General features: G+C 39.4%; 3 protein-coding genes across 8 annotated transcripts in view; 2 read left to right on the forward strand and 1 right to left on the reverse strand.

The window, feature by feature from the left end:
- The window catches only part of DIO1 (iodothyronine deiodinase 1), a 4,488-nt gene extending 675 nt beyond the window's left edge, over positions 1 to 3,813 (forward strand). Inside the window, exons 2-4 of the mRNA XM_044430341.1 lie at positions 761 to 943; positions 1,665 to 1,864; positions 3,508 to 3,813. Coding sequence (XP_044286276.1) covers positions 761 to 943; positions 1,665 to 1,864; positions 3,508 to 3,573 — 449 coding nt within the window. The 3' untranslated portion in view covers positions 3,574 to 3,813. The remainder of the gene's footprint in view (positions 1 to 760; positions 944 to 1,664; positions 1,865 to 3,507) is intronic.
- Positions 2,806 to 12,105, reverse strand: HSPB11 (heat shock protein family B (small) member 11). 3 transcript variants are annotated; one of them, XM_044430086.1, is made up of 5 exons: positions 11,799 to 12,105; positions 9,657 to 9,763; positions 7,805 to 7,873; positions 6,939 to 6,982; positions 2,806 to 4,256 (listed from the first exon to the last, which is right to left on the reverse strand). In XM_044430086.1, exons 1-5 carry the CDS (start codon positions 11,894 to 11,896, stop codon positions 4,224 to 4,226), a joined length of 351 nt encoding a protein of 116 aa, XP_044286021.1. In that variant the 5' UTR covers positions 11,897 to 12,105; the 3' UTR covers positions 2,806 to 4,223. The 3 variants fall into 3 exon arrangements, with proteins under 3 accessions (XP_044286021.1, XP_044286019.1, XP_044286020.1); XM_044430084.1 differs by lacking the exon at positions 2,806 to 4,256 and adding an exon at positions 4,293 to 6,198; XM_044430085.1 differs by lacking the exons at positions 2,806 to 4,256; positions 7,805 to 7,873 and adding an exon at positions 4,293 to 6,198.
- A 263-nt stretch (positions 12,106 to 12,368) lies between these two features.
- On the forward strand, positions 12,369 to 24,158 carry LRRC42 (leucine rich repeat containing 42). 4 transcript variants are annotated; one of them, XM_044430364.1, is made up of 8 exons: positions 12,369 to 12,436; positions 14,245 to 14,723; positions 16,532 to 16,663; positions 18,636 to 18,754; positions 19,723 to 19,811; positions 20,000 to 20,113; positions 23,029 to 23,113; positions 23,849 to 24,158. In XM_044430364.1, exons 2-8 carry the CDS (start codon positions 14,260 to 14,262, stop codon positions 24,103 to 24,105), a joined length of 1,260 nt encoding a protein of 419 aa, XP_044286299.1. In that variant the 5' UTR covers positions 12,369 to 12,436; positions 14,245 to 14,259; the 3' UTR covers positions 24,106 to 24,158. The 4 variants fall into 4 exon arrangements, with proteins under 4 accessions (XP_044286299.1, XP_044286298.1, XP_044286297.1 ...); XM_044430363.1 differs by lacking the exon at positions 12,369 to 12,436 and adding an exon at positions 13,044 to 13,087; XM_044430362.1 differs by lacking the exon at positions 12,369 to 12,436 and adding an exon at positions 13,080 to 13,210.
- Positions 24,159 to 26,154: the final 1,996 nt, after the last annotated feature.

Below are 26,154 nucleotides of genomic sequence, written 5' to 3' on the forward strand. Positions count from 1 at the left end.
GCTTCATTCTTTCTGGCGCTACTAGTACTAGCCCTCCGCTCTTCCTCAGTAGCATATTGGACACGTTCCGACCTGAGGGGCTCATCTTCCGGCATCATATCTTTTTGCCCTTTAGAACAGTCCATGGGGTTTTCATGGCAAAGATACTGGAGTGGGTTGCCATTTCCTTCTCCAGTGGATCATGTTTTGTCAGAGCTCTCTGCTACGACCTGTCCATCTTGGGTGACCCTGCACGGCATAGCTCATAGCTTCATTGAGCTACGCAAGCCCCTTCGCCACGACAAGGCAGTGATCCATGAAGGAGCTAATACAATTACTTATGCTATTTTTTTCAGTTGTTTTTATGTTATCAGATTTATTTATCAGATTTAATAGAAAGAGTGCACAGATACTTCCAAATGGACAGCCCCTAGTGCTACCAATCAACACACTGTACAGCTATTCTGCCTTGTCTTCCTTAATTGATTTCCTGTGGTAAGAAATCAATTATCATCCGCAAGGGTGGAAGCAAGGGGAAAACATGGGAAAGTTGCAAACAGAAGATACCCCCCCCCCCGACATTTTCAAACTATGTGCCTAAGACAAGCCAATTGTGCAGTATCCCTTGTCTGGAAGCACCCTATGTCTCCCTTCTAGCTCTCCCAATTATATGTTCTTGATACCATCACACACAAGCTTGTGTGCCTTGTATACAGGGGAGTATGTCACTATTCTTAACTTCCTCATTACTTGTTTGTTATTACTATTGTTCATTAAATAGTTGTCCTTACACTTCAAAGACTGCTTGTGTCCATTGCAGGTAACAGGCCACTGGTCCTAACATTTGGAAGTTGCACCTGACCTTCATTTATGTTCAAATTTGATGAGTTTAAGAAGCTTGTCAAAGATTTCAAATCTGTAGCTGATTTCCTTGTGATCTACATTGAAGAAGCCCATGCTTCAGGTGAAGAAAGACTGTTATTTCTCTGTTGAAAATATGTTAACTGTTACTTCAGAAGGCTTAGAACAGACATGCTAAACATCTTCCAATGTTTTTGACTCCAGCTCAGAGAAACCCCTTCCAGCATATCCAGGGTTCAGGAATGTTGTGAGTTGAAGTCTAAAACATTTGGAGATCTACTTTTTTGACTTTGAAGATACAAAAAAATAAATAAATGCTCAAATACTTCTAAAATTCTTGTCTGACGTCTCATGGAAAGCCAAAATGAATGCTTTAAAATGAGGGCTTGAATAACTTTACCACTGTTTATTAACCAGCATCAGCTTTGGATTAAATATAAAACTCACATTCTACTAAGTGTGTTGTACTCCATCAAGCTTTACAATCAGGCTTTTATTTCCAGTGTTCACAATGTGAGTACTATTCTGTGTAACCAAAATGGCACTCTTCATGCACAAAGTTTGTAGAAGAATAAAGAATCCCTTAAGAAAAAAAAAGTGTTTTAAGCACCAAAGCAGCCCAATGAAAAACAAATGTGCTCAGTGGCTTCAAATTTCTGATTGGCTGTTAAAAAGAAATTAGAATCAGAAAATTATAGAGTTGACTAGAATCCTCAACAAGTAGTGCTGCACCCTGCAAATTTTTGCAGTAGGTGCAATTGCATTAATGAATTTAACTATGAACAGATGCTATAGAGTTAAACTAATCATACTATTTATTTTAGATGGATGGGCCTTTTATAACAACATTGTAATCAAGCATCACCGGACTCTCCAAGATCGTATGCAGGCTGCACAGATCCTACTGAAAGAGGACCCCTTGTGCCCTGTGGTTCTAGACACAATGGAAAACCTGAGCAGTTCCAAATATGCAGCTCTGCCAGAAAGACTTTATGTGATTCAGAGTGGAAAGGTTGTCTGCAAGGTAACAAAATGTTAGAAGGATGGTAAAGCCCTAGAATATGTATTAGCATGAAGACTGGTCTGTAGGGTTTGAGTTCCTTGGATCTTATTATTCATAAAAGAAACAGGATATGAAAGAATTCCTATCACAGTAAAAGTCAACAAAGTCATTTCCCATCAACATTCAGAAGTGATGGCTGCCTGAACTTGTCTTCTTTTAATGTTAGCTGGTCTCTGCTTTGACTAAAAAAAACTTCCAAGGAACACTAACCTGCTTCTAAATGCCATTCACTTTAATAAGACTAGCAGTGAGGAGCAAAATGGGGACTTGAATCTCTTTAACGAGAATAACATGGTGCTTACCAAACACAGAGCTAGGCACAAGAAAATTCAAATAGCCTGTTTCATGATGAAATTATTGGCATTAAATAACTAACAGTGCAATCCAGCTGGAACGCCTCTGGCCTCTGAACTGGGAGGATTAAAGGTATCCTATACAGGGCAGGAAGAAGATGGAGGCAATCTGTTTCCATGCTCCTCCCAACCTACAAGTCAGATCAATGGCCTATTTCAGCCATCTATCAGGAACTCTAAAGATTGGGAGGGAGGAAGCTAGACAACCCCCAGAATGCATTGCCCCTCTGCTGCCCACCGGACCCTCTTTGCCCCTTTTCTGAGATTGCTGTTACTACTTCAGAGAAGTTTGCATGGTTCCTTCCACCGTGGGAAGGGGAACCAAGCTTAGAATCCCTTTCCAACCTCAGATCTAGGAGTCCAAAGCACCCTGTGATCCTCTAGCCCAGGGGTCTCAAACTCGCGGCCCGTGGGCCAATTGCCGGGACGGGTGGGGCACGGGGGAGGGGCCCTGCAGCCTTCAAAGTGCCGGCGGCGCCTGGACCGGCCTCCGGGAGCGAGGCGGGATGAGCGGCCCACCACCACCACTTGATGCGGCCCAGCCTCACCCAGACTCTACTTCCAGCGGCCCCCAGGTAAGTTGAGTTTGAGAGCCCTGCTCTAGCCCTTGTTCAGGGGCCATAAGATTCTTCTGTAAGTTGTGCTTCCTGCTCTCAGGGTCCATTTCATGCTAATATATGCAACCTCCACAGTTAACCAAAAAAGAAACAAAAAGTTGCAGTTTTCAGCTAAGTGGTGGGGAAAGGGAAATTTTGTCATCTTAAGATTAACAGAGTTGTCATCCCCCCCATCTCTTCCCTTGTGTAGTGGTAAATATAAGTATGAACCTGGAATTTTGAGAGAGGAAGCAGCTGTGGGGAGGTAGGGGTGATCTGAAGTAGAAAGGTAGTGGATGGTAATGGGTCAAGCACCACTGCTTCTGTTCAAAAGTATCACCTCTTGAGGCTGTTTTTTAATGTTAAAAAAGACTATTAATGCATCGTTATATGAATTTGCATGTAACAAGTAATTTAGCTCTTTAGTATCAACAACTGAAGGATACCCATTGACTGACCTGCTTGGGGAAATGTAGCGTTTGTATAATTATAAATAATTTGAATCATTGATGGATGCCATCCTTTGCTACAGAGTATGTTCATGACATTTAGGACTCTAACAATATTTCTTTATAGTCTTCTGTTCCCTTCCCTGTACTTTGCATCCTGTCCTCCAAAAAATGCTCAAGGAAACATTGTATTTTCCATTTTCTAGGGTGGAGTGGGACCTTGGAATTATCATCCCCAAGAAGTACGTGCATTTTTGGAAAACCTAGTTTAAATCTATAAATCAGACCTTGTAGTAATCACATAAGTGAGCAACGCACTCTCTCTGTGGTCTGCTGAATGAATGAAAACTGATGCAGTAGCTAGGTTCACATGTTATGACAAGCAGCCCTGCATGGTTTCCACAATGTACAAAGTTTTGCCTGGATGTTCCTGACATACGATCAAGTTGCATTAGCATGGTTTCCACTGTCCCTGTTCAGTCCTCCTGCTGTTGGCACATAACCTATCAATCGCCACAACTGAATTCAATCCCACACTGGATGGCTGGAGAAGCTTCTTCACTGCTGCTCTTTGCAGAGGACTCTGTTGCAGCCGGATACCACAATGTGGAAGCCACTACGCTGGGTTCAGACGGACAAATCATGGAGAAGCATGAAAGCCACAGGGCAGACTTCTGTTTTTTACCATGATTTCTAAAAGCCAAACATATCATGGTGAAATATGACAACAGGGTTTGGACAGCATGGCAGACCATCCTGTGCAAGAAACCACTGTGGCTTGTCACTGCTGTGCAAACCCGCTGTCAGTTAAGTGTTTGGCAATAATTACCCCTCTATATAAAAAGTGCAAGCACACACTAGTAAGCATCTAATAATTGCACTTACTCTTGATGATTGCAAATCTATCATTAATCATTATGGCCTAAGTAACACATTCAAACAGTGTGGCAGTCACCTGAAGAAGAAGAAGAAGAAGAAAAAAAGAGATTGCTCCATGAGGCAAGCTATTTATATGAAGTACATCACCATATCATTCCAACTTTTTACAACTGTACTAAACAAAATAGCTGTGATATTGTGCTAGTTGGTACAATGGAAATGGTCAGAACTACATGATAGCTTGCTTCATATGCACGGCTTCCCACAGGAAGCAACCTCCATGCCACTCAACAAGATGATGACCTCCTCTTTGGTCACCAGTTCACAATGGGAGCCTGAGTATATGCGTTACCCTACAGCATCTCCTTAACTCCCCAGTTGAGCTTGCCAGGCTACAGCTATTTGGATTTGCTGCAGTTCTAAGCGGAAGTGGCCTTTATAAAGAACCAAGATTTCTGGAAGTCTGTTGGTGGAGCAAAGGATGCTTGCAAGGTCTGGAAGGGTTGTAACTCCAAGTATGTATTGTCCAGCATGTAGCACACATTTGCACATGGGCAGCTTTTGAATGGAGCCCTTTACCCTCACTGAGCAGCAATGAGTATTTCTGATTTTTCTGGCATAGATTTTTGACATTGATTATCACAGCTTTCTGAATGGAACCAATATAATAACTTGTTCTATTTTGTTTCTATTCATATTTGTTTATGACAGTCATAGTTAAAACATGGAAAGCTATGGCTTGATTTTGAAAAAAGTATTTCTGGAAACAAGATGCTGAACTATAGTTATTAAAACTTCGTCAAACAATCTTTATAGGCCTGAATGTGTTATTTTTAAGTACCATGTCTAACTATTCTGGTTGTCAATTGAACAAAAGGATAATCAATAGCTACAGAACATTCTATAGTAGCAACAGAAGCATGCATTTCTAAAAGAGGAAGAGGGAAAACTTTTCCAAATCTCCATTTATTGTGACGCAACAATGCACTGAATGTATATTATGCAATGTCATGGAGATTCTGATGCCACATTTCTGATGTATGCATATTCAAACTGAAATAATGACCAACCTTCCTGGTACCTTGGAAGAAGCAACCATTTGGGAATAACCTGCCCACTTCTTATTGTTCACTTTCAGCAAATAGTGGGTAGTACCTTATACTGCTGCTGCACTCCCACTATTTCTTTTATGCTATTGAAAGAAATAGCTTCTGTAATTAGGCTTTTCCAGTTCTAAAAGTAACCTGGGAAACCTTTCCAGATCAGGACTGATCAGTGTGGCTCCTTTCTGTGAGCTCCACTAATCTACCCTATTACATTAGCTGTCACTCCCACTGCAGCATGGGCATAGTAGACAAACAGAATCCAGTACGCTTAACATTATAGTTACTAATGCATATTGTTTACTTAAGAGGTGAATATTAGGATCCACAAAACTATTTTAGGTTTGCCCAGGTATTTTACTGCACTCACTGAGAATTTTTTCTTTTATTTTGAACCTTGGAGCTCACTCCAGCACAGAACAAGTCAGAGTACAGAGTAGGCAGAATGTTCAGCACTGGAATATATCTTTCACACAACTGAAATAGTCTCAAAGTAATGGTGGTGGTCAGGAATATAGCTCATACTGAGTCAGACCACAGGTGTGAAACACTTCTCCAATCATATACCTTAACAATTGTTAGGTGAGGAAAATGAGACTTCAAATGACAGCGAGGAATTTATATTATCACAAAGCAAGCTCTTATCAGTATAAGTATATTTTAAAATGCGAACCAAAATAATATTTTGTGATGAAGACATACAAAAGACACAGTTTACAAAATAATTCAAGGCTTCAATTACACAATTTCTATTGCAAAAATCAATATAATATCCACTATGCTGCAATTAGAACATTAAGACTGGGCTGAAATATCAAGTACTGTTCCTTCTGCTATCACCCTGTGAACTGACACAAAAGCATCATAAGCAGACAAAATTATGAATCGTAAGTATGTAGCTTGCTTCTCAGGAAACTGTCAAAAAGAAAACACCAATAGTTATATGACAATGGGCACAGTTCAGATAGGTGAAGCTTTTTGAAGTCCCCTTAATTTCAAAAAAATCAGTGTTTTTGATTTTTATACTAAACAATGGGAGTTGAAACTGCTTCGTGATTGAAATGCTTTCCATTTGTGCTCAATATTCAGCATAGGAAAAGTTAACTAAAAGCAAATTTTTGTACAAAATTCAGAGTCCAGTATTAAATCTTCTTGTGTGAACATACAAATACTAAGGGTGAAGTATAAAAAGTGCGACACCAATCCATTATTCGATCATGTTATGATCAGGTCGCAATCATTCATTGATGTAGTTAAGGTCAGGCTTCCAAAACTGTCTAAAATATATTTGATCAGAATCAGAACTCCACTGCATCATCCTGAGTTCTATGTGACTTACTTCTGAGTAAACATGCTTAGGCCTGTACAACATATGTCCAAATATGCATAAATAACCAGTTAATATAAACCATCCTTTAACATTAACTCCACAGTTTCATACATAAAGAAGTGTTAAATGTCTCTGCATTTTAGATTCTCACTGAAATATATGGATATGTTTCGAAGTGTGAACATGAAAATTCCTCTTTATTCTATTATTTTTCCCAACTCGGAATTCTTCTTAAATGGACTAACTAAATATGTGGTCCTTCCCCTGCCCATTCATTATCTGCCCTTTGTATATATTGTGTTAATGTTAGATGATGTATACTCACAGAAAATTCTTCAATTTGAAGCTCCCCTTCTTTATACTGTAGCTCTGAACATAAAATAGCATAAGTTAATATGGAATAAATTGTTTGGATTCCAGTCTTGGCATTCACAGGGAATGTAAAAATATCTAGTGAACTAACTCTAGTGAAGAATTAGATCCTACCTTCAATGAAATGTACAAAAATATTTGGCACAAGTTTCACTGGAGTCAGTGCTTGATAAAATTAACATTTATCAGTTTCTCAGACTCAATCCAGAATTTAAGGTATTTAAAGGTACCTCCACCTAGTCAAATCAGGGAAATGGTAAATGGTCTTCACACTCGTGGCACCTGTTTGTAGATTGTCATTCCCAAACAAGTTAAGGAGGTGCCATTCAAAAGACAAATCACAGCTTGTTTGTTCACTAAGTCCTAATGGTTCATAGCCACTGAACTCTAGAAATTATCAGCTAGAACTCAAATAGTAATTGGCATGTTTTCAGCACTTTGAAGTTCTCAATGCACTTCAAAAAGTTACATCATCATTACAATAATCTTTTCAAATACAGTAGTATAAAGAGCACCCAACTATTAAATGAATAGGATAATGGGGAAATAACAAAGAGATGACAGCTTTACTAGAAAGGCAACTAGTATAATTCAGCATGTAAAAGATGTTGTGAATAAACTCTTGATTCCTTAAACTTCAAATAAACAAACTTTGCTCTGACCCTAACATTGCATTTACTGGCCAATCCTATGTGTGCATGCTTACTTGGCCTGAGTTCAACAAGGCAGTCTTCCAATAACTGTGCATAAGACTGCAGGCCTAATTGATCTGTACATCAAATTGTGATGATCTATCTAATCACAGCTGTCTATAATTACCTTTTTCAATGCATTGTTCAAAGTTGACTGGTTCTTTAGCCACACTTTTTTCAATCCGTAATGTCTGTACTAAAAAAAATGATTTTTAAAAAAATCCTGTGTCAATTGTATTTTGCAGTTGCTTGGCTCTACATTAAACTTTAAAAATCAGTAAGAAAATTGTAATTATTATTGTTACACTGCATTTATATTCCATGTTTTTTCCTCTTGCAAGGAACCCAAGGCAGCTTATATAGTTCTCTACTCCATCTTTATCCTCACAGTGAAATAGTTTAGGCTGAGAGTCCATGACTGACCAAGAGTCACTCATTGAGCTTCATGGCTGAGAACCTGGGATCCCTCTGGTCTCTTGTCCAATACTCTAAGCACTATTTAAATTGATGAGTGAATTCACAATGTTAAATTCTCACAATTCACAGAAGGAAAGTAACATATATAGAACTGTTAAAAGACAAAGAACACAGAGACTGCGACAAATAGGGAAGCATCTATCATTTCTTTGAAAAAAAAATATTTACCTCACTTTATTCACCTTATTTTCAGACACACAACCTGACACCCATAGTCACATGCACAACAAAATCCAGTGAGGTGGATCCACAAATGAAATTGCTTCTGTCACTGGAACTAAGAAGGAAATGATTTCCTCCCTTCTCCCTGAAACCTCAAAATCTGCTCTGGACCCTAAAAAGCAGATTTCTAGGAGGCACAAGAAACTGCTACAGTGGGATATAAAGAGGAAGAAACGTCAACAGTGTGCATGAGTATTTGTTCACCTAGCACTGGATTCTGTAAATAGCCCTCTTTCCCCCAAAGAGATGCTTTGATTTACGGAGGCATGAGTCTCCACATTGCTCACTAGTTTTCCTCATTGGGCATTGATAGCATTAGTAATTCTGACCAAACTAGTCTTCTGTTGGATGGGAAGTACCTGGACTTTCTCAATTGCATTCCATGAATGCAGCAGCATGCATGTGTCCATTATGTATGCCAAATGCCAGGAGCTGGATGCAGGAAATGTGCTTCTTCCCCTCCCACAAGATGACTTCAGTTTGCAGAAAGCTGTTGCACAGGACCTGCTTTTGTGCATACACCAGTAGGCCCTGTGGGCAAGTTTTCACCAGCCTATGGAGCCATTTTGGCTCTGTACTCCCCGCTATATGATGGGTTCAAAGCAGCCATGAAGGGGTTGAAGATATTTCAATCAAGTTACCAAAAATATGCAGGACTGACTTTCTGAGCCAAAAGTATAAGGGAGTTCCTAGCATCCAACTCCAAATTCACAATCCCCTTGCCTTGGTTGAAGAATGATTTTTTACAGTTGTTCAAGGACATTTGCCATAGAGTGCAGGGGAGGGGGGAGAATCACTTTATGGAAGTAAAAACAAACAAACTTGTGACCCACAAACACTAATGAAATAAAAGTAATATAATTCAATATGAGCTGTGAAAGCAATTGTAAATAACAATTGTGCTTACTCTCACTGGAGTATAGTGTAGTGGTTAGAGTGAGGACTGGGCCATGGGAGATCCAGGTTCTAGTCCTTACTCAGCAGTGAAGTCACAGGGTGACTGTGGGCTCATCAATAATAGTCAAACCTAGCTCACAGGTTTGTTGTGAGGATAAAAGGGAGATGAAGAAAACCATGCAATCCGCCTTGAGCTCCTTGCAAAAGGAAAAGTGATAGGATATAAAAACAAACAGTTACAATACTAGGGAAAGACTTCAAGTTAGGAAATTTGGTCTCAGTTTCCAGATACTATTAGTATGTAAATGATCATTTACCTATGAAACACAGTTTATTATATTTTGGAGGACATTAATCTGAAAACTGAAACTTGGCTAACTTACCTAAGTAACACTGGATTGTTAGTTTGCTGATGGTAACACATTTATGAAAACAAATAATAAATTCTTGTGGAAACATCCCAGTTGTTGTCCAGAAGGTTTCAGATCGCCTATTAAGAAAGGTTAAAGAATGCTGTATGAATGCATAATATTAGAATATTATGCATAATATTAGAAATGGCAAATATATCTTCAATAGAGAAATGTGATTCTATTTACATATACAAAGACATTCAGTGTTCCAATAACAGTGCTACATTTTGACATTGCTAATTTTAACTTTAGGATTTTTAAATGTAGATAGCACATAAGGAAAAAAGACAGGATCCTGGTCAAAGAAGACAGTAATCTAAATGTTGGTTGTGAATCAGGCAACACATTGAGAGAAATAATGGACTAAAGCACCAACTAGCTATCTTGTGAGATATTTGATCAGGATCTCACAAGATTTTAAGAAACACGCATAGCAACTAGAAGGGAGAAGGCAATCATACTAAGATTGACCAAGGGAGGTTTACCTCTACCCTCTTGCAGGGGAATGGTCCCTCTCCCCACAGATGATGTTACTCGCCCTGTGTGGAAAACAGATCTTATGTTGAGGTGGGGAACCTCTCTCAGTTTGAGAGCTGAATTCAATTTCAGAGAAGATCTTATATGCTGCATTCTAGTAGACAGCAGAGCTAAAGGCAAAGGGGGTTGGTCTAAATGTGCAAAAAGTGTAAATACAACTTAAAACTTGTAAATGCTCCAGCCCTGCCTTATGGGGCACTGTTACATTTTTTCCCTGCTTACAAACAGCAAGTCTGGGGGAGAGGATTTCAATGAGGAAAATAGTGCAGATGAAAACAATCTACAATCTACTTTTTCTTTTAAAAAAACTCTTACTGAGGATTTCCCCCATCAAGTCCAGTTTGTCCCTTGGGCAAAAAGCTTCACAGGAAAATGAAGTTCATATTGGATGTTTTAAAAATAATAAAAAAGAGGCTTAGGGCATTGTAAAAGATCAAATATGAAAATCTTCACGCAACCCATTTTTTGTGCCCTTTTAGTTGCAAGCACACTGAATTCAGTGGGACTTATTCCTTCCTAATTTGTATTTAGGATAAAAACCTCAGCCAGTAAATTCAGTTCTCATGTACAAATTACTCCTCTAACATAATTAATGGCATACGTTTATCAGTGTAGTGCTATCAGCCCAATCCTATGCATATCTACAGAGAAGTAATGTGGGTACCTACATGTGCCTATGTCGGCAATCCTATTATCTGTGAGACTACTTCCAAGCAAACAACGTTCAGAGGCTGCAAGAAGACTAAGCTGGAAAACTTCTAGTCTGAATTTTCCCAGATAAAAAATTGTTTCTAGCCAGTTAAATTAACATCCTCAAGGATAATATAGATAATAACATAAAGCACATAAAATTGTATACAATTTTATAGCTATAGATTCAGTGTGCATGTCATACCAAACTAGATTCATTTTTTATTAGTTAGAAAAAACATCATCTATGGTCATTTAGAAAGTATACTTGTGACCTAAATTTGAAGTTTAAAAAATTGATAAGATTCTCAGATACAACTGACTGTAAATCCCAGAGACGACTGGTATGTTTATTGGAGCCACAAATCATTTCCAGGCCTAATAATTATGCAAGTCAACCCACTATTCTTTCAACCAGTTCTTTTCAGCAATATAAAGACAAAAGACACTGACTTCCTACAAGGCTATCTTCAGGGTAAATTGGCAAGGTAATTTGGAGTCCTGTGGCATACTAAGAGAGCCACACTACGCATAGTTAAACAGAAAAAAGACCTACAATTCCTAGCATGCTCTACCCTGAGGCATTCTGGGAATTGTAGACCTTTTTTGTTTAAACTTGTATAGAATTGTTCCTTAAACTAATAAAAATTCTTAATTAATAAAATCCTTTAACAAATCCTTTCTAAAATATTGACATCATTATCTAATTTCAAAATGTTAAAGCACTTAATATTTTAAAACGATGATGGCTTTAATTCCAAAGGAATGGTAAATTCTGAAAAACTGAAATCAGAAAATGTGCTAAAGAAAGCTTTGTGAGAAACCTTCTCCTGAAAGCAACCCCCCCCCCCCCGATACCCTGGAGGACTCGGGATGAAGACTTACCCATCTGTGATGTTTTCTGGAGGATAGTTTTCATCACTTGACGTCGCCAGAATAACATCGGCTCCTTCAGAACTGAGGCAGTAATCTGTAAATTTCATTTCGTCTCCTCACCGTCCTTAATGTTCACGCAGATTTGCTTCCGAAAGACCTCTTGTTGAGCCATCCGCCCAGAACGTTGCCTGGTTGCTTAGCAGCTCCTTCCGACTCGAAAGGAAAAGACGGGAAGAGGCGTGACGATCAACTCAGATAATTCCCTTGCCCGAATCATGACTTCCTTGTTATTTTTGACGCCATGTTTCCTGCCTTTTTTCCTGGGGGGAACTGATGGCCGCTCACAGGAAATGGTGAAATCCAGCCATTGTGGGTTGTGTTTGGGCTGGCGGCCGCATACTATCGCCCCCCCCCCCCGGCGCCGCAGGAAAAAAGAGAATACTGAAGTTCCTTTTGTTTCTTCTGTCTCGGCTGCTCATTCTTGGGGAAACGGTGCCTGTTTTAAAATACACAAATAATCTAGAAGTTGTGCTGCAAATTCAGATGCTGCCCATAGTGACTGGGCTGGATGCGGGCCAACAGCGCCGTCTTCGATCTGTCCATTCAGAAGTTCCATTGAGTATGGTGGAGCTTACTGCTAGGCAAGGGTATGTAGAATTGCAGCCTATACTTACATCCCATTGAAATCATTCACGTGAAAATTAGGGTAATGGGTAATGTAAGTCCCACTGTTTTCAACTGTGATTAGCTTAGGATGGATCTAACCATTCTCGCATCGCAGGCGTGGCTGCGCTGCATTGATGTGCAGTTTCTTTATTTGCATCTAAGAACGCGTGGCCAGCTTCCGAGCAACGATCTGGGTTGTCATAAAACGTTTTAACATTCTGATGTGAAATTATACCACTTATCGTCCTTCCCACGGCCCATTTTCCATAAGTTTGTTGACCTCACTCCGCGCAACCTCAAACACAGTTCGGGTCGCAGAAAAAGCAATGCAGCCTCTTAGACTCTACCCTTGTGATCCATTCATCCACGCAAATGCACTGAGGTTTTAACTTTCTCAGTGCAATTGTTACCACATCTACTCGGAAATAAATCCCATTAAGTTACATGAAACTCCCAAATAACCGGGTCTATTAGATTCCAGCTTCATGGTATTTAAAACATATAAACCTAGCATGTATCTACGTTAAGCTAGGCTCTGAACGCGTATGACTCCATCGTTTTTTAGCTTTATGTTCTGCGCACGCGCGCTGCTTTCGAGATGCCCTCCGGCTCCGCACCGGGTGCCCTGTGAGGTTAGTGGCCCGTAGCTGGGACCCCTGGGAGCTCCGAAGAGCGATCTTCCCCGCTCGCCTCGAGGACGGAGGGGCCGGTGGCGGCGGGAGAATTCTTGCTGTACTTTGTCTTTTGCGTCTATGGTCGGTTTCTTTCCTCTTTGGGGGTTGGGAGCCGAAAGTTTGCTGGCTCGGGCGCGTTGCACTTAATGTAAGAGGAGGCAGGAGACGGGACTGCCGAATCCTGGATCGCACATTTCGGGCAGTGGGTATGGCTGTACTGTTGCTTTTATTTCCCTACTTCAAACAGAAGCTCCCTGCATGTAGTTTTTCTAGGAGAACGGTGTCTTTTCTTGATACGCTAGTTAAACTAAACTACAGAGAGCTTTTTAGAAACAGGAAAAGCTCACCGCCGCACGTCTCACACATAAACTCTTCTCTCCCTCCCCTCCCCTCCCCTCCCTCACACATTCACAGCATCTGATGTGCTCGCTTATACACACAGCCTCTTCCCCCCTCCCTCCCTCACACATTTAGCAATAACTGAAGTAGACACATTGAAAGCAGTTCGAGTTAAGTTCACTTGCCATCATTCAGTGAAACTTAAATCTGACTGATTGTGATTCATCTGCTGGAGGTAGGACTAAATCTGGATCTAGTCCTATATTGGTAATGCAGAATTTTGAAAAGACTTCTTTTCACATACATGAGAAATAGATATCTAGCTAGAAATCATGGCTCCCTCAAGCTCATGTTCTAGTTTTATTCTGTCTTTAGGATTGTGGATTTCAGAGTCAAGAGAAATGTATCTTGAGAAACTTTTTCCCAGTCTGTAGATGCTTCCAGATAAAGGAGTCTTACTCGTAGCACTACAATTGGAAAGATCATGTGGCACTTCTTTCTTCCTATAGAGGGTTTTCTGCTCTAAAGGAAATGATGGAAGACATGAAAGCCAAACTATAAAACAGCAAGGTATACAAGGAAAGGAACTGTGCCTTAAACATCCACTTTTCCTTCTCTTTACCCACTGATAGTTGTGTATGTGTGGTTTTAAGCAGGAATCGTAAACTCCAGAGGACTTACTCCTTTGGGGAAGTTACAAACAAATATTTTCTTAAATTAAAACCTTTATTTGCTTTATGTTTTATCTTGTTCATCTCCCCCCATCCCTTCTCCAGATACTTTAAAGAGGAATGTCATGCTGTGTCTATACAGAAAACTTTCCAGACAGAGGTTCTGTGTACGTCCGGGAAAATGGTCAGCTATATAAAGTAAACCAAGTGTCAGGAGGAGTACACAACTGTGCTCCAAATCCAAGGCCTTCAAAACTGTTCTCTGAGGGATTCTCTGTTGAGCTCTGTGTGAACAGGGAAAATGACAATGGAAGGACAGATCACTTCATCTTCACTTACACAAAGGAGGGGAATCTCCGCTATTCTGCTAAATCTCTCTTCAGCCTAGCCCTGAGTTACATTGCTGACAATATTAATCATGTTGATTCAATGATTGGCTTTCCAGAGCAGATAGCAGAAAAGCTTTTCTATGCTGCAGATGTTAGACAAAAATTTACAGAGCCCGGAACAGGACTTGGTGCTTTGCAAAAATTTACTGATGCTTATGGAAATTTAGTGCTTCGAACGCTATGCTTGAAAAATAGGTAAGTATGCATAACTTGTTTATAGCAGTATTTTGCACCACCTCGAAAGGTATTCACTGGTGTTAACAAAACAGCAAATTGCAACATACACTGGCTGGATGTAAACTGAAATAAGGCATGGCAAATAAGCTATTTGACTGGCTTACTTTGGCTTTTTGTGATTTTTGTATATTTTAAAATTGGAACATAAACAACTTGCTTAGTGTTGGAATGGTAATCTAGTTTAGAGTTTTAGTTGTTTTTTTCTTTATACTCATTACATATGATTACAGGGCAGATCACATCATTTAATAAATGGCAAATGCAGTTTACACGTATTACCATTACCCAAACTCTTGCTGAAAATGCCTTTCTTATTTGGTTGCTGTTATAACAGTTCTGCAGTGGGCATATACTGTTATTTTACTTCTCAGAAATGAGTTTTTAAAAGCATTCTCTGGTTTTGTCCTATAAATGTAAATTAACACCACCTTCAACTTCCTACTCACAATTAATTGAAATTAAGTTTTATTGGAAGCCAAGCAAATTAATTTAGACTCAAGTTGTAAGAGACTAGGTTTGCATGGCTCAGCCACAGTGGTTCATTGTTTCTCATGTCATCTGAACTCGGTTGTGGTATTTCAGCATGGTAAGTTTTGCCCTCAGAAACCATGATTTAAAAAACCAGTGGTTTCTTCTATGGTTTTTGCTTACCGTGTTTATTAGTTGTGTTGTCTGAATCCAGAGGAAGAGAGCTGCATGGCAAGAGCTTGCTGCTGTTGCCAAACAGCTTGTTAGAGAGCACCATGGACAACTGCCCTGGTTAGGCACAGCTGTCAGAGCCATCCCAGCTGTTCTGCTTCTTGCCCCTGATATTTTCTTTGAGCAGGAGCTGATAAGCTGCCCACACTTATACCCACACATGCTTGAGAATAACCTCTCCCATCTGAGCAGCAGATCTGGGCTGTGATGTTCCCAACCTGAGCAGCCCCTCTTGGTCAATTGCTCCCCTCCTGCATGCGAGGGTGGAGGGGTGAGTGTGCTGTGCTGCCTGGCTGAGGGATTCCCCTGCTTCTTCCATACAGGAGAGGGGAGGGCAATCTGCTGGGCTGCACTGCCTCAGTTGGGGCACCGCTGCCCAGTGGTTCTCCTCATTCCTGCCTGAGAGACTTTCTCTTGGTAGGGAGTGAGGAAGAAAGAAGCCTATCTTTAGCCTACACTAACCTGACTCCTCACCTAGCCCAGGCCTCTGTTTCTGCTTGAAGGACTTGCTCTCCAGCAGAAGCAGGGTAGGGAGTCGGGTTAGCGTAGGCAGAGACCTGTAGAAAAGATTCTCCCTTCCTTGCTTCTGCTTGAGAGAAAGCCTCAAATGCTCCAACTGGGCAGTGAAGCCCAGCTGATTGCACCCCCACTCACACCAGTGGCAGATCCCCACTATGTGCACCCCCACCCCTCACTCGTGCAAAGTGGAAAGGTGCTCTGGTGAATATCGGCCCCTCTAATCTAGCACATGCCAGATATGGGGGAGGGAGGCATGGAACAGCCATTGTATGCTGTATTGTCTGTCATCATGGCTTCTTGGCATTTCAGGACAACCTGAAGTGTGTAGCAGAATAAAGGAAAGCAGAAACAGAACATTAGGTTACGGTATTGAAGAGTTTCTCAATTGTTTTTTTTTTCAAAATGTATCACAACTGGACTAGCTACCAAGGCAAATGTGTGTCTATAGTATTTTCCTGGTTGGAAAGCTGGCTAGTAACATTTCATTTATAGAATGGAAGACAGTGAACCAAACCATGAAATCTTGCATTTGTTTTTATTTGTTACAGTTATCTGGTTATTTCTGAGAAACTTGAAGAAATTAAATCCTTCCGGGATCTAATATGCTTGGATTTGTCCTCTTGTAAACTTGGAGATGAGCATGAACTGCTAGAACATATCACCAGTGAGAGACTATCTAGGTATCAGTTCATTGTGTGGGGAATCAGCATTCTACTTGTTTGCTTTCTTGTTTAAAGACTTAAACCAATCTGATGTTCAAATGCTATTCAAAGGCATCAATACCATACATCATACTGGGCAGTATCTATATTGCTGCTGTGCCATTTCTGTTTCTTATGTGAGCAGAAACAAATGTTTGTTCAATATGGATTTTGTGGCTTTAAAAGTAACCCTGAAAATGAGTGCTACTTCAGGACAGGATAAGTCAGTGAGCTCCCTTTTCTTCAGATGCTCCCTTCTCTGAGCTCTGCTGATCTGCTCAATTTCAGAGAAGAGTGTTCCAGTCATTTTGGGTTACTTGTAGAACCACATAATCTCCATTGTGCTCATAGGCCAAGAGAAACAAATGTTAGTATAATAAGATGCTGCCCAATCATTGTACATCTCATAGCTGGCATACATTTTGTATAGATGTTCTTTCAGTTTTGTGTACCAATGGCTCCTGAAAACTAGTTTAACAATAATTCTAGGGGTCAGTATTGCAGATACTGAGCAAACTACATGTTGCATGTAACCATGGGTCATTATAGACTATAGATCAAGATTGTACAAATATAATTATCCAGTGGCCGGTGACTAATTGCTGCTTTTGAGAACGGTCTACAAAACCTTCTCTCTTCCCAGATCTTTGGAACACTGAGAAAAATATGAGATTGTGGAGTTGTCCCACTTTGTGCATGGAGGGAGAAACATAGTGCGTCTCCTCTGAATTTTCTAGCATGTGCAGAAAACATTTAACAGAGCAGTCTTCTACTTTGCACTGATGGTTGGAAACACTCAGGTGCATATTCTTGCTATTTCTAAGTGTCTTACTATTTCTTGGTGCAAAGTGGAAGGCCTAGCTCCTTTCCCAAATTATCTGTGTGTACCAGCAGTTTGGTGGGTGACTAAAAACAATGGTGACCTGGAAGGGCTAAAATGTGTAGGCCCCTGTTTAAGGTAAATAGAATTATGCAAGTGCAAATATAATATCCTGTTACTGAACATATAACTTGGTTTATTTACTTTGTGCAATGTAAATAATTTCTGATCAACAAAACATAATTCTGAGTTATTAAATAATCACATCATAAAGCCATACTGATACTATGTTAACTATTTCATCTAGTATTCTGATTTTTTAATGTTTGCATATCATCTTCATTTGTAGATAGAAAACAAGCAGTTGCTTTATAGTACTTAATAAGCTAGGGTGCAGTCCAGTCTGGATACCCATAATCCTCTGAATTCAAAGGATTCTAGGCATCCTGTGCAGGTTGGAAGAAGCATGGAGGCAAAGGCGAATGGGGCGGCATAAAATGTCTTAATAAAAAATAAAAAAGGTCACCTCTGTCCTCCTTCTACCTTACAAAATGCTTAGAAGGCTAATTTCAGGTAAGTGTCATGAATTGGAGTGGGAGAAAAGGAGGTGAGACACCAACACAATACCAGTATTGTGGCAGTGGCAGGCTCCCCCCGCCCCTGCCTCATAAAACCCTCTAAACTCCCTTGACTCTGAGGTTGCTCTTGCAAGTGCAGTTCATTCCCTGCCAGCTGCATTGGGGTGGGCGGAGAACATGCAGAGAATGGAGACTCAGCTATGAGATCAGAGCATGCTTCCAGTCTTGTAGCTGGGTCTCTGAAAAGCTCTTTGGCCATCTATATGCTATCTAGTGACCACAGGATTGCACTTTCCATCAGTATTATATACAGTGTTCATGCAGTTGGCTGATTGTGGTGCTACAGTCTACTCTATGGATGCTCTTTTCTTTTTTTATTCCAATTTAAGCATTTTCAATTGTATATTTAGCTATACTTCTGTTTATTACTTGCAAAATGTGGAAATGGAGGCCTTAGATATTTGGTAGTTCATGCCTGTTGGGAAAAGACTTTCCTAATTTAAAAAATGACCCCAGGTCATTATGTAAACATTAACTTTTACATTTACTTTAGTCTGACTCAGCTTCTCCTGAAAGATAACTGCTTATCGGATATTGGTGTTCGCAAAATGACAGCACCAGTTCGAATTATGAAAAGGGGCCTTGAAAATCTCTCAGTATTAGATTTGTCTTGTAAGTATGGCTTCAGGTTAAAATCAATGTATAATATACTTCTTAATTCTAGTCTGTATCAAAAATGTTAATGAATCCAAATTAATCTCTTTTGGGGTGTCTGTTACTAGAGAGAGAAACATGAGTAGGTTGTTGTTCAATATAGTTGATTAAAATCAACCCTAGCCTAACAACTGTGGGCTAACATGCGCCCACCCACTGACTTTTATTTCTCGGGCATGGCCAGGAGGAATTCTGGAGTGCTGCTTCCACTTTTGAGTAATCTCAGCTTGTATTATTGTCTCAACCTGACAAACAGCAGTTAAACTTAACTGTGGCTAGTTTCAAACAAACTAACTTCATAACAATTGTTATTTTAAACAGTTGTACATGTAGTTTCATGTCCACTGCTGGAATCAAGCCCTGGGCTAGATAAAGGATTCTCCACTTTTTTATCTTTGGTTTAATGTAAACTGATTGAAACAAGGGTGGTGGCTACATGAGCAGCCCTCATATATGAAGCACAAAAAGACTGTACATACAGTAGATGTGGAAGGACACACCCTTCCCCCTCCAAGTTGAAAACAATGCATCTATGGCTTAAGAGAACTTCAGCTGCAAGGTGGCTATGCATGATCATAATTTAGTTTTTATTCATGTACACATAATTCTGTTAACTGTAAACTTAATAGCATAAGTTTGATACCAACTTTCCAGACTTAACCATTGGCACTTATTTTATAACATCTACATTTGTGCATTTTGTATTTTATTACAACCCCAAACACTTTTAAAACATATCCAGATATTTAGATGTGGCCCTTTGTCAATTGAAAAAACAGAAGTTTCTTCTGAATTATGGGGTCAGCATCTCTGGCACTGATAACTCCCCCACCCCACCCCCCAGGACACTTTTCAGTCATTTGTTCCATTTGCTTTTATTGCCTTCATGCTATCTACTAGTTCAATGCGGTATTCTTTTTATATAGGTAATCCAGGAATCACCAATAAAGGACTTAAATACCTGTGTTCTTTCAAAAAGTTGAACTATTTGGATCTCTCTGGGACTGGTCTCAAGGTGAAAAGAAGTTTCTGCTCTGCTGAATTTAGCATTTAGGCACAGAAATTAAAGGAAATTGATTTCTGAGATATTTTGTAATATCAAAGGAGAAAGGAAAGTCAAAGTTTTTGTCTTTCTGTAAAGTCAAACCTTGGTTGGCAATTACTCCTTGTACAGAATCTGTTTTGGTTTCTCCTTCTCACTAGGACAAAAAAGCAGCTATTTGTTGGATCCAGACACAAATTGGACTGTTTCGTTCAGAGGTGCCTTTGAAAGAATTTGACCACAACAGCTGTAAAACAGAAGGATGGGCAGAGCAGGTATGTCCTGATTACTCTGATCAGGGACCAGCATCACACAGCATCTTTCCATCTCTTATGTGCTTGATTTAGAGGCAATTTTCATAAAGAACTAAGAAATTCAGGGCTCAAATAGGAGAGTCATCACTTTTTTCATGACCTCTATGACAACCATGGGACCGTCTCAGTGATTAGTAGAACCACAAAGCAGGCAAGTTATACTTTCAATCTGATATTTCCCTCAGTGGTTAGGAAGGATGTTTTTGATGTAGGAGGGCTTTTGGCGACTCCAGTGTTCTGATCAGACCATGTCTTGGTGACATTTAGTTTTGCAGTATCTAATCCCTCCATAGGGGTAGAAATACCTTAAGAAGGTCCACCCTCAGAGACATATTTTTGAATGCTTTGGGAGATTTCCCAGTAATTAGAGCTGATGAATCAAGTCTTATCGCAGGATGTGATGGTTCAATGACACAATGGCTGCAGGATATCTTCCCTGACAATGTGGATCCAGGGTTGCTCCCTGATCTTTGAAGAACTCTGATCATTTTTTTTTTTGAATAAGTTTTATTCTTAATAAACCTAACAAAAAAGAAACTAAAAACAACAGCAATCATCGAGAACATTGGACCTGCTGGGTCAGCCCCCCACATTTTTTTCTTTTTATGTTAAACTATAAACATATTTAAATCTATGCATAGTCCCATTTCTCTAGCCAATGATAAAAAGAATCCCAAGTTTGATAGAAGTCTGTATCTTCTTTCTCCTTCAGAGACAAAGTCAGTCTGTCCATTTTTGCACAGTCCAAGATCTTTTTTAGAATCAGTTTGTCGGTAGGTTGAAGAGCTCTGATCATTGAAAACAAGAATAAATGATGACTGTAGCACCAGTACCGTAAGATTCAGTGTGAGACCAATAAAGCACACACTGGGCTGAATAACTGTGCCTACTGTTACCCCAGGGAATCTTGGGTGCAATACACCTAAAAAAAAAGTGTGGCAGGGGAGCTTGCCATCCTGGATACCTGAAGAGTCTTCAAGATCTTTTGCTGCCAAAGGGAACATGCCCCCACTTTGCATTCACACAGACATATGTTTAGAAACAAAAGGAAAGTTTATTAGAATGAAGTATAAAGCAATTACAAATCCTTAACCCAATGTTGTCTAGCCAACAAATATTCCTACCCTATTTCCAGCTTATCTTCTTTTTAAAGAGGTAAGGAGTCTTCTGCCTAATGGCCTTGTGGAAGGAGAGAAGCTAAGAGAAAATGAGAGGAAGTCCAAGGCTCCCGTTTGTCAGTTGCCCTGCACCGTAGTCTCTCAACAGTAGTCCCTGGTGAAAGCAGGAAGGGTGCAAGTAGTCCCCATTCCAGGCTGATTGCCACACCCCGGTTCAGAGCTTGCCCACTTCCATTTGCTAAGTCCCTGGTTCTTACACACCCTTTCCTATACTTGCTTCTAGTAAAGGAAAGGGAAGGTGGTGTTTCTCAGACATAACTGGGAATATGTAAAAAGAAATTTCTTTTAATATGAATGGACTGTGTTCTTCAGCTAAACAAAATAGGATAATGAAAATAATACATTAAGTGCTGGTTTGTTATTGTTACAGGAGACCCATCATACCACACAGGTACAGCATATGATGAATCATCCACCCTTAGAACAATACAGTGCGAGTGGAATATCAGAACTGTGGGGAGGGGGTAGCCATAATTTTTACTGAAGTAGTAGATCAGTGGTAGATATAGAAAAATAAAGGGTAAATTGGGAGAAAGATTCAAATAAATTAGATCTTATGCTCCTAATGAAGCTCAACTGAATTTACACAAGAATTTTTGACTAAGGTTAGGCGATATGTATGGGGGGAATAAACTTAAGACGGGATACCAACTGTGTTTTAAATTTAAAAAAATAGATACAACTTCAAAACCTAGAAATTATTTACACATGGGGCAAGAATTCTTAGATTACTCAGTAAAAAAGGTTTAGTGGGTAGATGGAAGTTTTTAAACCCTACAACTGAAGCGTATTCTTTTTTTCAAAAAAATACTCAGCGTAGGCATGTATAGCCAATATATTTATGTTAGAGATGCTTATATCTCTGTTGTCTAAGATAGATTTTGCACCTATTTTGGTATCTGACCATGATCCAATGCAAGTGTAATAGGCTGCTAATACTAATCTGATAAATAAATCTATGATTCGGATGTTAAATACAAGTTTACTTATGAATCCACATTATTGAAAAATTAAAAAATGTTATAACTTTTTAATGAAATGAATGATACTCATGAAGTGAAGTCAGCATTATTATGGGATACACTTAAAGCATATTTGAGAACAAATTTTGTATTTAAAGTTTATAAAGATCAAGATTAAATAAAGAGATATAATTTGGCAGAAAAAATACTTGGTAAAATAAAGATATTATCAGAAAAATGCCCAAAAAAGGCTGTAAAAATTATTGAATTGACATGAGTAAGGGAAAACCCCAGGGTTTGATGGTTTTACAGCTGATTACTGCAAGGTATGTGAGGCTGGAATTGTTCTATTATTTTATAAAATGTGTAATTCAATATTAGGTGAATCCTGATGAGATAGGCACTGTGGGCAAGTAACTACTGGTATGGGAATTAGGAGCGTTGGATGAAGGAACAGGTTCACAAATGCTGGGGATGCTGGGTCCATTGCAGTCATTGGAGACTCAAGTGACTTGTGTAGTTAGGAGAATTTACTACCAGCTTTGGTTCATATGCCCAAGGACGTTTTGGTGTCACCATGGTAACTACTGAATAACAAGCTATAATATCCCTAAGGTGTCTTTCCCATATGCTTCTTGAACAGTCATAGTCAATTTCTTTGTATACCACTTTTTCCACAATACCTTGTGAGCAGTTTGCTGGCAATTGAAACATTTTCACAATTTTTATTTCTCAGACCATCTTGCAGTGGGAGCATGCAATCCTGGAAGCAATTAGGCCCCAAGAAAATTTGAACTCTAGAGGAGCAGTGCAGAGTTTCTGTAAGTAGCTAAATGAAAATATTCATTTTTAAACTAAAACCTGTTTATCATTTTCTGGATTTGATGTTGGGGCATACAGTTGTTCACTAAGGCTATGAGGCAGAAAGACTTTATAAGCACAGCTGGAAAGTGGATGTGGACCTTTGTTTCCTTTGATGATGAAGCAAGCTCCTTTTAAACCTGTTGCCAGTGGCTTATGCCATTCACAGTGAGAGCTTCTGTGGGAAACCTCTATGCTCTTTAACTTTGCTTCTTTAACTCCTGGCCAGAGACTTGGACAAAACTCTTAGCAATTAATTAGAAGTAGGACATGATGGAACTAGATAGGTGAAGAGGTTCATCCAGTTTTATCATGTAGTACTAGATGATTTAAGCCCAAATGGGTATGTTTATAATACTGGTTAACATGCTAGTATTGCAAAAGAAAATGCCAGTTTTGAAATATTCTGTAATTACAGAATGTAACATTCTGTAATGCTATTCAGAACGCCCCATGAAATGCTATTTCTGCATAGCTGTACCTCTCTACAAAGCTAGCAAGGGCCCCTTCTCTTTCAAGTTCCGTGTAAAAGGACAAAAAAGTCACATCAGCAAAAAAGTGACAACTTTTCATCCTTACAAAGTATTTTAACTGTGAAAATTGTCTCAGGTGTTCTGTTTTTAGCGGCACTAGTCTGCAAATTAAGCTGTGTGAAAATGTAGCTCTGAGACTACTTTGTAAAATCTCTTTTGTAGATGGAAAAAGACTCAAAGCAGAAGGACCTCTTGAATACCCCACAACAACAAGAGAAAGCAATTTTGTGAACTTGCAGTTCTACAAGGGAAGAGAGGAAATGTCAAGTTTTTCTTTCCTAAAAGGGAAGCCAGAGATTAATGAAGAATTAATCATTAAACACAAAAAGAAGGATGCTGTTGAACAGAAAGAACAGAACTTTAAATCAAACAATTCAAGCTTCTCAAAGGCAGACTGGGATTTGCTAAATTCTTATTGAATCCAAATTGTAAAACTATTAGGAGTTGAATAAAGAAAGGTAACATGGCATAATTTCTGCCTCTGATCTCAAAAAAGCAATGACTTATTCAGTATTTTGAATTTAGCATAGGAATCTATTTGTCAACAAATTATCACCTTTCAACTAATGGATAATTTGAAAGAGATCAACTCCCTACACTGTTTCATTTTTAAAGAGATGATTCATACAACTGCACATTGCATCAAGGTTTACAGCTGACCATGTGAAGGACTTCCACTGTGAAACTATACTTGTGGTGATGTTAAATGTGACCCTTTGTAGTGGTTCATTTCTGTTGGCTGTAGCCAACATTTCTGAAGCCATTTCTGCTGGCTGTAGCCAACATTTCTGAAGCCATTTCTGCTGGCTGTAGCCAACAGTTCTGAAGCCATTTCTGCTGGCTGTAGCCAACATTTCTGTACATGCAACTCATCACTGGGTGTTGGACTCATCTTGTTCTGTATGCTGTAGCTAAGGAAACAGGGTGAGACTTAACCACAAAAGACTGGGTTTAGCAGAATAAACCATAGGCATTTGATAATCAGTCTTATCAAACTAGAATAGAAATGCTAGAAATCAATGCTAGAAATTATGCTTTAAAGACCTTCAAAGTATAGTTTAGGGTTAGGGTCTTTTTTGAAATGAAAAACAGATGTTTACCCAGTACTTGAGAATACAGTGCTATTTTAATACACTCACCAAGCGATCCTCTTAGATTCAAAGCAGTATATTATTAGGCCATTAATTGTGAACCTATTCTTTTTTTAATATGACACAAGGCCTATACTACCTAGGACAGTTTTATTATCTTCATCTCTTGCAGGTACAATAACCAATTTACAAAATCCTGCTTATCCCTTCTTGCCCAGTATCAGTGATACTAACAGAATCCTACATCAAGCTTAGAATCCAATTACCACAAAGGGTCCCTGTTTCATCAGCCCTGTGAAGTTGCCTAGGCTGAGACAGCCTACCACCATATAGCTTAATGGATGAGTAAGGCTTTAAACCCGCTTCCTTCCTGCTCTCTTGGAGACTGGGCAATTTTGTATCCTTTTGGTTCTGTTTTACTGCTGTAGATTCATCTTTTTGCTACACTGTTCTCTTTAAAAAGTATTATAATTGAGTTTTCAAATATTACCTACAATATCGAAGACCATATATTAATATATTAGAAAGCATATTTAAATTTTCATTTACTCAAGCAATAGCATTGTTTATACAATAGTAAATTACAGTGATTTAAAAAAACTAATGAGCATAATTTCAGATTACCTGTCAGTGTTTAAATAATCATTTCATCATGGACTGTGAAGTGACAAATATTTACTTAGGCACCTAATGGCTTGTAAATATTGCTTTATTGCACCATCAGTATTGAATGCCCTTTATTACAGGCAAAAAGCGAGTCATTCATCTTAGTCCGAACGGCAGCAGCATAAGACAGAAAATGATGGACACTCTGCTCAATTTATATCGTTGAGGGGGAGGGGAGTGGAGTTTTCCCCCAAAAAACAGTTAGCTTTGTAATCTTTCCGGCCTTAGGCACTGCGCAGGTGTAGCACCCATATGTGTGATGCACAGGGGCCACGACGAAGAATGAATGCCCTTTATTACAGACAAAAAGCGAGTTATTCATCTTAGTCTAATGGTATGTATTGGTAGAAATCTGGTTATCAGATAAAGCATCCTAAATGTCTCACTAAAGTATTTGATCCATTATATAAAAAAGTCTCATAAACCTCTTTTGATGACTCAATTTGCTATAATACAGGGGTGGCCATACATGCTCAATGGAAGAGCCACGTAACGTAAATGTCAGATGTTTGAGAGTTGCAAGCAGGCACCTGTAGGTTGTTACCAGACTGAAACCAGTTAACAGCTGGGGCAAACCCCGGGTGGACCCCAGACCCAAAACCAAACAGAGCCTGAGACGAGACTTAGAGCTAATTGCAGTTTTATTCTGGTGCACTATAGAATTAACGGAGACAGAGGGGAGATGCTTCCCAAATCAGAGTCTCGAAAGAG

This window comes from Varanus komodoensis, unplaced genomic scaffold (assembly GCF_004798865.1).
Source record: "Varanus komodoensis strain SLA01 unplaced genomic scaffold, ASM479886v1 scaffold20_1, whole genome shotgun sequence".
In the NCBI taxonomy this organism is placed as follows: Eukaryota; Metazoa; Chordata; class Lepidosauria; order Squamata; family Varanidae; genus Varanus; species Varanus komodoensis.

Excerpts from the sequence above, each read along its gene's own strand:
- LRRC42 (XM_044430364.1), top strand. The coding sequence starts at position 14,260 with ATGTCATGCTGTGTCTATACAGAAAACTTTCCAGACAGAGGTTCTGTG. Across the intron at positions 14,724-16,531 it reads ACGCTATGCTTGAAAAATAG|TTATCTGGTTATTTCTGAGA; the intron begins GTAAGTATGCAT and ends TATTTGTTACAG. Across the intron at positions 16,664-18,635 it reads ACCAGTGAGAGACTATCTAG|TCTGACTCAGCTTCTCCTGA; the intron begins GTATCAGTTCAT and ends CATTTACTTTAG.
- HSPB11 (XM_044430084.1), bottom strand. The coding sequence starts at position 11,896 with ATGAAATTTACAGATTACTGCCTCAGTTCTGAAGGAGCCGATGTTATT. Across the intron at positions 6,983-7,804 it reads TGAACAATGCATTGAAAAAG|AGCTACAGTATAAAGAAGGG; the intron begins GTAATTATAGAC and ends TTTTATGTTCAG. Across the intron at positions 6,199-6,938 it reads TTCAAATTGAAGAATTTTCT|TTTCCTGAGAAGCAAGCTAC; the intron begins GTGAGTATACAT and ends TCTTTTTGACAG.